Source organism: Cyrtonyx montezumae, unplaced genomic scaffold, assembly GCF_038088225.1.
Source record: "Cyrtonyx montezumae isolate F1298 unplaced genomic scaffold, pur_monq_1.0 scaffold_11, whole genome shotgun sequence".
Taxonomy (NCBI): Eukaryota; Metazoa; Chordata; class Aves; order Galliformes; family Odontophoridae; genus Cyrtonyx; species Cyrtonyx montezumae.
In genome coordinates, this window is record NW_027071837.1 from 2,899,990 (window position 1) to 2,913,160 (window position 13,171).

Sequence of the window (13,171 nt, forward strand, 5' to 3'; positions counted from 1 at the left end):
GAGCTGATTTTCTCCTTGTTATGCTCAGTGCTGGCATCTGCCAATGAGTTTTAAAGAATATTTAGGAGCTGACATTCATATTCCTTGCTGGTCACAGCTCTGAGGTTGTACAATGATCCCTGAGGGTTACATGAAGAGTTATTGTCTCTCTGTGCAGAGGCAGCAGATCCAAGTGCTTTTATCACCAATGAAGGCTGGTGTCAGGAATCCCAGTGCTTGCTGAGATGCAGTGTTGTGTTACTGGGATGTGAGGGTGTTCTGTGTGCTGAGTAAGGGATCTAAATGACTGTCTGCTCATTTGTGTGTTTCTTTAAGGAAAAAATGTTAGAAGAGAACTGTTCTGCTTTGGATCAAACTAAACGGAAAGTTATTGGAAAGAGAAAAGTAGAACAGGGAAAGAAGTCAATTTTGGACTGGCTCAAGACACAAGTGTGTTTTCAGAAAGAAAAGAAGGAGAGCACAGACGTGCAAGCAGTTTCCAAGAAAGCCTGGAAAACACAGAAACATTTAAAAAGAAGTATTCCGAGTGGCGATGTACGCAAGGCAATTAGTTAGGGGCCCAACGCAGGAAAGCAAATATAAATCCTCTCGGTTATTTCCATTTGGGAAGGCGGCCCAGGGGCTTGAATTCAAGTCACAGAAGTCAGACAACCGCATTTCTGCCGCACCGTCGCATTGCTCGGCCGGGGCTGCGCGGTGCTGCGCTGGCCAGCAGGGAGCAGCGTGGCTTCGTGCTGCGGGCACAGAGCTGCTCCTGAAGCTGAGAGGTTTGGCACTCGATCCTGCCCGGCTGGTGGCTGCTGGGCGGTGGCTGAGCTTCGAGTCTACCCAGCAATATCTAAAGGTCTTTTTCTTTTTTTCCTGATTTTATTTGTATTATTATTTTTTACGCCCCATCCGGGTGGGAAAAAAAAAAAGATGCTTGGTGCTCTGAGCTCTCTGTGAAGCGTTTCAGTGGCAATACAGCTGCAGTATGACGGAAGTTGAATCACCCTATCGGGAAGATTGTCCCCATAAATGGACCTTCCCAGCTCTACAACGCAGCTTTGTGCCCCCTGCTTCCACATCTGCAGGGTGTAAGATGGCATTTCACACCTTGAGCTTTTGGCTGCAAGTTGGATTCTCTTTGGACAAGAGAAGGCTGTACGTGGGGCTGGGAGTGGCCTTTCAGTACCAGGAGGGGCTGTGGGAAAGAAGGGGACAGATGTTGTAGCAGCCTGTTGTGACAGGACAAGGGGAAATGGTTTCAAACTGAAAGAGGGCAGATTTAGATTGGATTTAAGGAATAAGTTTTTTTCCAAGAACAGTGAAAGCACGGGTTGCACAGAGAGGTGGTGGTGCCCCATCCCTGCAGTCACCCAAGGTCAGGGGATGGGGCTCTGAGCATCTGATGGAGCTGCAGCCACAAAAAGAAAGCTCGAGAGGCAGCTTATAACCATGCCTATGTGTTTTACTTCCAATAGTTTTCAAAAGTGCTTTGAAAGCAAAGAGAGAAACGAATAAGCAAACACTGAGCAGGAGCCAAAAAGCCCAAACACTGGTCGTATTTACAGGACATATTGCAGACAGCAATATGGGAGGTAGTAATATAGTGCTGTACTTGATACAGCTGTTGAACAGAGAATGATCAGAGAAATGCCCAGGGGAAAATCTAGAAATATGAATACTCTGATTTCATATTGGTTAGACAAAGACTAAAATAATGAGAGGAATCTGCCGTGTTCCACCTGTTCAGAGGGAGATGTTGGGCTGTGAAATGACAGAACAAATAAACGCACCGGGCAGAAAGGCTGTAATGAGAGACTGTGATTGCTGAGGCATTGGCCAGGCCCTGGAGCACAGAGCTGGGAGAGGCAAGGAGGAGGTGATGGCTGGAGGGACCTCTGCTCCTGCTGAGCCTGCTGCTGCCTCTCAGTGCTTTCACTCCCAGGCACTGGGGCTTTTTGGTTTTATCTTTATAAATGAACCTACAAACCCTTTTCTTCTTTTGGCCAAGTCACCGTTTTCTCATTCAATACAGACAATCAAGATATTTCTGTGTTCAAATCCCATTGCACCAATGCAGTTGTACTGACTCCAGTTCCCAACAACAGCATTGTTAATGGCTCTGGTGTAAATCCAGGTCCAGGAATGGACTTGGGAGTTGGTTGCAAGAATAGAGTGACCTTTTCTTTCTGGAAGTGATGGATGGCTTGTGCATGGTAGGCAGGAAAATAAAACTTGTCACTGGAAGATTGAAGAGGGCAATATTTCCCTGTAGAATTAGGATGTGTGTGTTCCTCTCTGAATAGGTTTTCATCTTATGTTGGTAGTGAGTGTGATCTTTCTAGGAGAGCCCTGCCAAGTGTTCTGGTGCTTCATGTGAAATTTGGGAGCTATGCTGCTTGTGAACTAGGCAAAAGGAGCAGAAAAAATAGAGCTAATCTTTGCAAACCCCTCCTTTGCCTCACTGCAGTGCTGTAAGGGGTCCGTTAATATTTTACGCCTTACACTTTTGGTTTTTGGATTCTCAGGTCCTGCTCAGCATGTGGCAGTGCTGAGCCAGCACTCCTCCCTCTCGTCCACAGCACTAAAATTCATTAACCTGCATTTATCAGCACTTGCCAGGGAAATGGTGAATAATGAGGCCTGGCTCAGGTAATGAAATGATCTCTCTCACATCTGATTACATTGCTCCTTATTATTTCCTCAGTGTGTAATTTTGCTTCCCTGGAAGCTTGTTTTGTAAACACTAATGACTGTGCAGTTACAGCCCAAAGTTAAGCTTCCCAGCAGTGCTGCAGAAACCTGGTGAGCCATGTGGTCGAGCTGTCTGTGTCACCCTGTGCTCCTCATTAGCTAACACAGGGATGAAAACAGCCCCAGGAGCAGCAGCAGGATTAGGCAGCCCTTGGCATGCACCAGGGATATATTCTCCTCGGGTATTGATGCTGTGATTTAGCCCAACTAACTGCACTTCTCTGGTGCTGAGTTTCTCTGAGCAGCATCTGCCATGGTCTCTCTCCATTTGTATTTTGTTAGCCAAGAACAGTAGATATTCTTTTACTTCATTATTCCTTTCTTTTTCTTACCCCGCTCCTCTCCTCCAGCCTTTCCTGATCAGTGTACCCCTATCAGAAACACCTCAGATAAGGATTCCATGTGTGTCTTTTCTCTGCTGCAGTGACATATTAAATTTCCATCTACTTCTTCAGCAACATCTGCTGGGAAGTCCAGAGCCATCCTGAGTTAAATTGTTATATCCAGAAATCCTCATTCCTAGCCCCCAAAAGGTGACCTTCCACTCTGTGCTCTTTGCCCTGTTTCCACAGCAAAATTGCATGAGGTCGTATCAACTCCCATTGAATTTTCCTATATTATTTCCTTCTCATTGACCTCCAGGTGCACTTAGCAACAGCATCCTCACTTTGGCTACTTCCTTCTTCAACAGGTCATTTTTATATGTCTTTCCAACCATAGTATTTGTAACCATGGAGGGTGTTTTACTGAAGTTTAAGCAAGTGAGGATTCACTACCTAGTGTGGATTGCACACTGGAAACATAGGATGAGAGGTCATGGCCTTAAGTTGATCCACGGGACATGGTAGGTGGGCACGATGGGGACTGTGCTTCTCTCAGAAGATGCTTTTTCCTGATGGTCCCTTTGGTCATGTAAAAGCTGATGGGAAACTGAATCTGATCCTATTGGGTTGGCTGTGTCTCACTTAGGAGCATTTGGAAGAGTTTTATGGCCTCTTCAGAGGGCTTGTCACAACACAGTTCATAAATTTGAAGAGGCACCTGGCCCTGTTATGGACTGATGGTGTGCATTGCTGGGACAAACCTGTCCCTCCTGTACAACCATGGGTATGTCCACTCTTATATCGATTGCATACATACTCAACCAGTCACTAAAAAGTAAAATTTGACCCCATCAAGCAGAGGCTCATAATGATCTCAGCAGGTTTATTGTCCTGATCGATAGCGCATGGCTCCTCTGCAGGAGCTGAAAATGTCTAAGTCATCCTTACATTAAAACAAGTGTGGGGGAAAGACATTTCTACACAGAATTGTTCAATCTGTTTAAATTAGGTTTCTTTTTTCCCCCCCAAACTATCGACTAATGGGCTGAAACATTTCTAAATGTGTCTGTTTTTGAAGACAATGCCATTTTTCTCAGGAAAGAAAATCATTAAATGACAAGTGAGCAACGAGCCTGTCCTTGTCAGTGTGCTGCTCAGCTGGGGAAACAGGTGTGGAAAAGGTTTGAATTAAGTGCTTCTCTGCACAGTGAGTCAAAATGTAAATGGTTTGCCTTCCAATGGTTTTGTTTTCCTTTTAGGGTTTTGCTCATTTTTTGCTATCAAGTCCAGCCGTGCGGTATTCCAGAAATAAGTGCTCTGGTGCAAAGTTCATAATGCATCGATTTCCTCGGTTGTAAAACCTGTAATTTCATCACCATTTCCTGAACACCTCAGGATTTCCCATGGCTCCCACGATGAAGCCAGCCCTAGGCAGCCACCCCTTGTTTCATCCCATTGGCCCATGTGCTGAGCCCCTCTGTGCTGAAGGCCATGTGCCATTTCATTGCCTCTATATCACCATCCCAAACCCTGGGGAGAGGTCATGCTGTGGCTTTGTCAGCACAGCAACTCACTGTTGTTGTTATTAGCTTTGTCCTCCCAGCCCCAGGTGTTATAAACCCTGCACTTTGTACAAAGAACATGCCAGACCCCTCCCATCTCCTGTTTTCACGCTTGTTCTCAGATGTTATTAGGAGAAGTTTCTTCTAAGAACAGTGATGCAGTGGCACAGCTGCCCAGTTATGGGGTCACCATCCCTGGAGGTGTCCCAGAGCTGTGGGGATGTGGCTCTGAGGGATGCGGTTATGGGGACGGTGGGGGTGGGTTGGGGTTGGACTTGGGGATCTTAGAGATCTTTTCCAACCTGAATGATTCCGTGTTTCTGATGGCATGAGGTGCTTAAAAACACCAGCTCAGGGAGGAGGCCAAATCCTGCCCTGTCTTGTGTTGGTGGCAAAGGTAGAGATCAGTCCAAATCTTTCTCACCTGAGGAAAATGACTGTTCCTGTTCTGAAAAATACCAAGCAGGTTATATCCATCACCTTTCCATATTGAGACCAATGGCAAGAAGGCTCATCTAATGTAAATTTGGCAAGATTTACCAGGGTAAGTGGAGTCATTTAGTAGTGTTTGATTTCATATTTATGGGTGCTGGGCAATTTAGTTTTTTCCAGATTTGCGTTGATGTGATCACATTTGGAGGAATGAGAACAATGCAGGGGAGTTTGACTAGTTGACCTTTAAAAGTCCCTTCCAACTCTAAGGATTCTGTGATTGTAATACTGGAAAATGCAAAACTTTCAGCAGTTGTGGAACTGTGTGGGGAGATGAATCTAGATTTTATTTTTAAAAGCACAACTGAAGTTTATAGCAGAAAGGGAGGCAGTATCCTTCACTGCCCATGCTCCATTTTAGCAGGGGCCTTGTACTGATAACACTCAAGACTATCAAACAGCAAGTCCTGAAGAGATAAAAACCTCATGCTGATGCTTCTTTTTGGTCCTACAGACCCTGTGAGCTCAGGTTAGCTGTGAGATGCTGCTGTTGTTCTGCTCCTTATCGTGATTTTTCACGTGTAAAGCTTCCCGTGGCACACAAGGCCGAAGGATGCTGAGCCTTTTGGCTTTGAGGACATTGTGTGTGAAAACAAAGCAGTAGTATTTTTTTTTTTTGTTTGGTTGAATGCTCCTCTGAATTCTTTTGTATATGCATGACTAAAAAGTGTTGCTGAGCAATCTTATGAAAACGAACCAGGAGATGGCAAGAGGCATTCTGGTCCCACCTGGGCTTTTTGAAGGGGTAAACTTTCATTCCTGTGATTATTGAAAGCAGATAAAGTCGAACAGGTAGGAGAACTTGGCTCCAAATTACTCCTTATGCAATGGTTTGTCAGTGATCCAAAGGAAGGCGCTGGGAATTACAGTGTAAAGGCAGTCAGAAAGCAAAGAGCAATGGATTTTATATTGTGGCCTTTCAATTCTAGTTCCACAAAGGCTTCTGTGTACATTTAGGGAGTGGAGGAGAACCAGCTGCTGGTCCTGCCCATGGGAGCAGAGTCTGGGTGGCAGAAGGGTGTGAGGGTGACGCAGAACACTCCACATCTCTGCTCAGGGGGAGAGTCAAGATGCTCTGAGCCGGAGGAAGATCCACAGTGCACAAGGGAAAGCTTGATTTCCTAACGTGGAGGTGTGTTTCGCTTTTTATTAGCTATCTTACACTGCAGCAAAACTCATCCCAGTGATAATCATTCCCTGTGCCAGACAAAGAAGTAAAATCCAGGAGCGAATAACTGCCTTTGTGGTTTCATGAAGACCTGAGTGTCTTTGCACTTCTGAGTTCTGGCATAATAAATCCTGAAGTGCTTTTCTGCTCGCAGCAGATGTGGTTAATACAGCTGTTTGCTGATGTGTCCTTAAGAGGAAACAAATGGCAATCCCTTGGTGGGCAAGCAGCAGCGGCCTGAAAACCCTGTGATTTTCTTTACATTTGAGAAGCTAAAAAATAGAATGAAAATGACATATATGTATATATTTTCTCTTTATTTTTTTTTCTTTTTCTCCGGGACAAAATACAACCAGCATTTTGGAACGTGTCTGTTAAGGTGGAAATGACAACATCTCACTCACACCACCTGCCCCGACACCAGAGATGGCCAGGTGGACAAGATGCATTCCCTACCTGGCAGCTCCTCTGCAGGAGGAGTAGAGGCCTATGGGGATGCTCAGACATGCTGGGCCCTGTAAGCCTGAAGTTGTATAAATGCAGCATTCCCCTCCTCACATCCTGCTCCCTTCCACCCACCCCCCCCAGGCAGCCCTGGTAGGACACAGTGACCATTGCATTTTTCCCTTCTCTTTCTTCCAGTGCAATCACAGCCGCTGACTTCTGCTTGTTTGCAGCTCCAGCTTGCATCTGGAAGCTCAAATCTCCATTTATTTTCTGTATGGGTTCCTAATCTGGAAATGGATCTCATTTGCTTTACTGAATTACAAGCAAATTAAGCTGAACACATTGTGCAATGCCCGGATGCACTGCAGGGCTTTCATGAAAGAGGAAAAAGAGCATTTGTAATTGCTGCAAGTTTCTCCTTTCCTCAATATCAGGAACTTTGTGTTCTCAAAAAAATATAAAATGTCTCTATTAACAGCGGAGTTTTTGCTCAGGGCCAGGAGCTGGAGCTGCATCTGTCTCATATCTTTCATTCTCTCAACCATAAAAGAACATCCTTGCCAACATCCCAAGCTCTGTTCCCTTGCAGTTCCTCCCTTCACAGTTAGACACACTTTAGTTATCTGCAATATTGCACTTGATGGTATTATTAAATAGTTTTGATCATTTTCCTGTTGGCAATAGCTTTTTCCTCTCAGATGGATTTTTTTCCCCCCTGGTTGTAAATCAGCTTTAGAGCCTCGTACATTTAAGGAGAGTAAATACCTCAGTGCTCCGAATGAGACAAGTATTTTGCATTTTCATTTCCTGACCCATCAGGGAGAGTTTCATGCAAAATGCAGGAGAGACATCAAAATGATAAAACAGCAGTGTTTTTGGTTTGCTCTCTGGTTAGCACAGCTGATGTCGGATGAACTATCCAGCCCTCCTCAGACTTTGTGGAGAGCGAACTCAAAGAGGGCAAATCCTTCATGGGTTTCTCAATGACCAGTTGAACTTGCTGACAAACACTCATCACCTCAGGTGTTGTATATATATATTTTTTTTTTGTTTACTGATTTGACAGATCTGAAATCAAAGGGATGGATCCTCCCCTGGGAGGACAGGCTGAGAGCTGGGGCTGTGCAGCCTGCAGAAGGGAAAAGGCTCTGGGGAGGGCTGAGAGCAGCCTGTCAGTACCTACAGGGGCTGTAAGAAGTAAGGGGAATGGCTCTGAAGCAGAGTCTGTTGTGACAGGACAAGGGGAAATGGTTTCAAACTAAGGGAGCAGAGATTCAGATTGGATAAGAGGATGAAGTTTTGTCCAATAAGGGCAGTGAGGCAGTGGCAGTGGTTGCACAGAGAGGTGGTGATGCTCTTTCCCTGCAGACACCCAGGGTCGGGGGATGGGGCTCTGAGCACCTGATGGAGCTGTGGGCGTCTCAGTTCAGTGCAGGGAGTTGGATCTGATGTCCCTTCCACCTCCAACAATTCTATGATTCTATGAAGCATCACATTTCGTTTCCTTTCACCGCATCACATTTATTCTGATAGCAGGGAAACCTTTCCTCTTCCCAAAGGCTGTTTAACAGGGCAGATTTGCAAGATTATTCTTTTAGCTGAGAACAACTAAAAACTCTAACAGCTTAACCGGCTGTGATAATTAACAGTCACTAAGCTTATCTTTGTAGAAAATAAAGCACGCGGTCCCATTTTAGTCCTCTAACGAGGAGGGAGAAAAATCAGGTCAGTCCCTGGTACTGAGCAGTTTGCCAGGAGCCCGGTGGAGTGCCCACATTGGGCGTGAGCTGCCCGTGCAGCGTGGGAGGTGTGTCATATTGGCAAGCAGAGAATGTCATGACGTGAGAAACAAATCTGTCAGCAGTCAGTGTGGGAAAGGGTGTTCCTCCCCACTCGCAGGAAGCGGTAGTTTTGTGGAATTAACTCCTCTGTCAGCATTCTGAGACAGCGTACTGGGATGCTGGGGAGGCTTCTGGGCCGTGGTCCTGTGGGGTGGTGGAGGTGGGGGGCTCACCTGCGTGCCCAGGGCCCCCACACTGCTCCACCACTGCTGTGCTGTGCCAGAGGTGTCCAGGACAGAGCGAGGGGCTCGCAGGGCATGGTGCTGCAGACAGATGCTCCAGGTGGGTGGAAGGGCTGTTTTGTGTTGCAGAATGGGGGAGAAGGGTTTGTGCAGGGAGCAGATAGGAAACGACCCCCGTTCTGTGCTGCTTCAGCACCTGTGTTGGCCTTATGAATGCTCTTGGGATAGGGAGACGTTTGGGAGTACCAAGCAGAGGGATTAAGTTTTTTGTATGTTAAGTAGTAGTTCTCCTGTGGTGGCAAGCACAGAGTGATGTCTTGTGTCCAGGAATCTGTTAGCTAAAAAAGAAAGTGAAAGTTCCTCCTTGCAGCCCTAACGCCGGGTTTCTGGAGGAGGATGGTGCAATCCCCACTGCCACAGGTATTGTGCTGCCACGTCCCATCCCTCCCCACCCAGAGCACACTGGAAACCAGTGGTGTGCCAGTTCAGGAAGGAACACTGCAATGGCTCTGTGCAGAGACTTAGAGGCGGTGGATGGATGTGTTTGTTGCTCCTTGCAGTGAGAATGAAGGTCCTAACTGTGGTTTCACATCCTTCCAGGCTGGCCATCCCACCAGGGAGCTGCTTGGTGCCCACTGCAAATGAGATCTCTGCACCAAGTTCCTCGTCCTGGTGAGTTCAAACTGTGTGGGGGCTACCAGTGCTGCCATGGGTCTGCAACACGGGACTTCCCCTACATCCTGGGGTTGGAACCTGTCCTTTTAGTCATCTGTCCATCTGCAGATCAAATTCAGATTCTTACCATGGCCTCATCGTGGCCTGTCATTGGACTTGTTTCCATCAAGAGGCGCTGGAGTCACTTTCTCATTATGCTCACAGTGACAGCATGCTAATGACATCGCTGCAGCACTCTGCTGGGGTGTCATGTATCATCATTAGAGTACAGCAACCTAGTACCCAGCTTGCATGAGAACGACAGCCTCCCACCAGGCTGTACTTTCACATACCTTATCTCTCCATCAGTCCTTTCTGAAAGAGATGCTGTGGAGGAGTTACTGGTCCTGCTGGCAGTTTGCTGAGCTTCCTGTTGAAAAGCAAGAGGCAAGCAAGGTGACAGCATGCTGTGGGCTGGGTGACTGCAGCCCCACATCTCTTCCTTCAGAATAGGCAAGAGTGGGGAGATTTTTAGTTGAAAACCTACCTAAAATAAAATAATTAAAAAATGGATAGGTTCTAAGTAAAACACAGCATTTCATTGCAGCTGCTGGATCTTACTGACATTAGAATGCATGTTTAGCTCTCAAAGAATAGAAAAATGCTATTTTGAACTTTGGATCCTTTTCCCCCTTAATTGTATTGGTGTTGGCACAGGCTGCCCAGGTAGTGGTGGGTTCACTGTTCCTGGAGGAGTCCCAGAACTGCAGGGATGTGGCACTGAGGGTCATGGGGATGGGCATGGTGGGGTGGGTTGGGGTTGGGGTGGGTGATCTTGGTGGTCTTTTCAACCTCAATGATTCTATGTCTTTTTTTTTTCCTTCTTAAGCTTAGCTCACTCTTTTTTTTTTTTTTTTTTTCTTATGCAAAATCTCTTAAAGCATTCAAAAATGAGAGAATGCCTACAAATTTTGACAAAAAGGTGTTGGTGTGGGCGGGACGCTTTAAAAAGGAGGAGGACATTCCCAAGTACATAACGTAAGTAGACCTTTTTCCTTCCAATATTAAATCAGTTTTGCTGGATAGTGCTGTTGGAGGTGAACGTACAGACTGAGTCCCCAGCCATTAGTCAGAAGGGTGCTCACATGGTTGGTATTTGTGAACTGCCATGGCAATGGTGCTCACAGCTGCTGGTGTCTTTTGCAAGGCAAATGACTCTGTAGTTCAGGAGTCTCCATGTTAAAACGTCATCCACTTTGGGTTTTTACAGGTGATGCTAGATTTGTTAATTTACAGTTGATAATGCTTTAAAGGAACGTTAGTGGTATTCTCACATCTTGTGGAAGACATCTGCAAGGAGCTCCTGGTGTCTGGTCTGTGGTTTTATACCTTTGCCAAGGTTTTTTGTTACAGGGCTGTGTTTCATTTCGGAGTCCCAGTGCCCCCCGACTTGTGGTGTCCTGGGGGGTTGGCCTTTTCCTTGCAGATGTAATGGAATCCACAGGGGGTTGTGACTTCATGAATGACTCAGGTTGTCACATTGCACTCTCCTGCAAGCATGAGTGGTTGAATAAATGCTGTGAGTCACTTGTGGAAGGTGGTGGAGATTTCTAAGCTGAGGTTGTGAGAAGCAGCTTGTGACGATGACTCTGGATGGATGGTGATCATCCACTCCGGCTCAGGCTCAACCTCCCACTTCGTGGTGCACAAACAGGCAGCTGCTGGAGGATCTGGGGATTCCCACAATCTCATTTCTCACACACTGCTGCAGAATGGGAGCTCTGCTCTGTCCGTCCTCCACAGGTCTGAGGTTCTGGATGCAGCAAGGAATACCATGAGGATAAAGGTTTGCTACATCATGATCGCACTGACCTTGCTGGGCTGCTTGTCCATGGTCATCACAGGCAAAGAAGTGAGTATTGTTTTCTAGATGATGCACTTAATGGGTGGTCTACATGGACTTTCTTTTTAAATAATCACCCAGTTGTCAGGTTTTGAGAGTTTTAAGTCCATATTAGCAGTATTCGCATGGGATCTGTATTGCCCCATCCTCCAGAGGAGATGTTGTCATGGGAAAGCACAATTTGCTTGTTAGTGTGTTCCTTCTGGCACACTTTACCATAAATCCACTCACTGAGTGCCTCCATATCATGGTGTTTCAGCAAGTCCAAAGGTTGTGGAACAACTCAGATAGTGCTGGCAGAACCTGCTCCTGCCCTGTGGCCATGGGCAATGGGCTCCTGTGGACCTGCCCAGTGTGCCACCATGGCCACATGGCTGTGACACTGTTCTGCTGTGACTCCTTTTTTCTGTGCCACATGTATGGAAGGAGGATCTGCAGCCCAACTGGCATGTCTTAGTTGCAAGTGCACTGCCACTCTTCCTACCTGCTCGTGCACCTGTAAACATCATGCAGCGTAATTTCTCTGCTACTTAGAAGCTGAAAATGGTGACAAGCCAGTAAAAAAAGAAGCACGTTCACGCCTTTCATTGTGAAATATCAAGGAGGACAGTGGGGTGTCAAAGCAAGTGGTACAAATGCAGGGAACTTTAGTGGTGGGAAATGTGTGCATGAATTGGTTTCCATCATTTCTTTCCAAAGGCTGCTAAAAAGGATCACACACTGCTGAGGGTGAATGAAGAGAAGAAGGCTAAATGGAGGGCTGAAGCAGAGAGAGATCAGGAGGCAGCTGCTGTGAGGGCACAATGATCAGGAACAGGTTTGCATTAACAACAGGAGATAAGATACATGCCATACATCTTTGTTTTACTCTTTGGATCTTTCTTCCTGCAACTCTCTCAGGATAAAAACTGCTCCACGTGAACTCTGAAGCTCTGGTGGAAACCCCAGCAACTTCTTTCTGTGGTCTCTGGTCTTTCGAACTGGGTTCAGCTGAAATACAGATACCTCCTCTGAAATGGGAAGTGTGAGGGCGATGGGTACAGGGCTGTACAGCTCAGGATCTGCTCCTCGTGGTGCTGCTGCTGCTCAGCATGGTCCTCACAGCAGGAAGGATGTTATCCTATGTCAGGGAGCATCTCAGGCTGTGGAATTCCTCTAGTGCACACAGGCATGTCCTAAGGGATTTGGGGCAGGGGAAAACAGATCTGAAATGTGTCCTCAAACCATGAAGTCATCGAATATATCTTCCTCTAACTCTGTTGTCATTTCTGTTCCCCCTCTCTCCTCAGCCTTTCACAGGGGGACATGAACAGGGAGAGGCAGAGTGGTATGAGAAGCCCTGGTATCTGAATTAGGCCAAAAAGGCTTTGGGTCAGAGGAGCTGCTGGGAATGTGGGGTGGCTGCGTGGGCTCATGGGGTGGTTTGGTGGTGGTTGTGGACAGCCACCTTCCCAGGAGCAGGGAGCCTGGCTGGGGGCACTGCTCATCCTGTTGCAGTTTGCTGGGTTTGCTTTTTCATCTTCTGCTTCCAGTCGTTGTCATGAAAGCTCCCTAGCACTTCTTAGTTGTGATTTTAGTTAGGATTAATTGCTAATACATGGTTTGCTAAAACTGAATTCTTTTTAATCACCATAGTTCATTAACTCATAATAAAACAGCTGTCCAATTACATCTAAAACAAACACTTCTCTTCACAGCTTCATTTAAAGTGTCACCAAACTCTGAGATGATGCTTAATGGGAGAGATCCTCATGAAATACTGAAAGCCCCATTTCCATAAGGTCATTAAACTTTAAGACAGACCTCAGCTCGCGCCTGTGGTCCAGATCCCCACATATCATTGATATCACAGAATCATTA

General features: G+C 46.4%; 1 protein-coding gene across 1 annotated transcript; it reads left to right on the forward strand.

Moving 5' to 3' along the window:
• The first annotated feature begins 8,623 nt into the window (after window positions 1–8,623).
• LOC136044217 (protein FAM162B-like) lies at window positions 8,624–12,927 on the forward strand. Its single transcript, XM_065729384.1, has 5 exons — window positions 8,624–8,854; window positions 9,355–9,426; window positions 10,350–10,446; window positions 11,212–11,320; window positions 12,011–12,927. Exons 1-5 carry the CDS (start codon window positions 8,689–8,691, stop codon window positions 12,116–12,118), a joined length of 552 nt encoding a protein of 183 aa, XP_065585456.1. The 5' UTR covers window positions 8,624–8,688; the 3' UTR covers window positions 12,119–12,927.
• The last annotated feature ends 244 nt before the right edge of the window (window positions 12,928–13,171 follow it).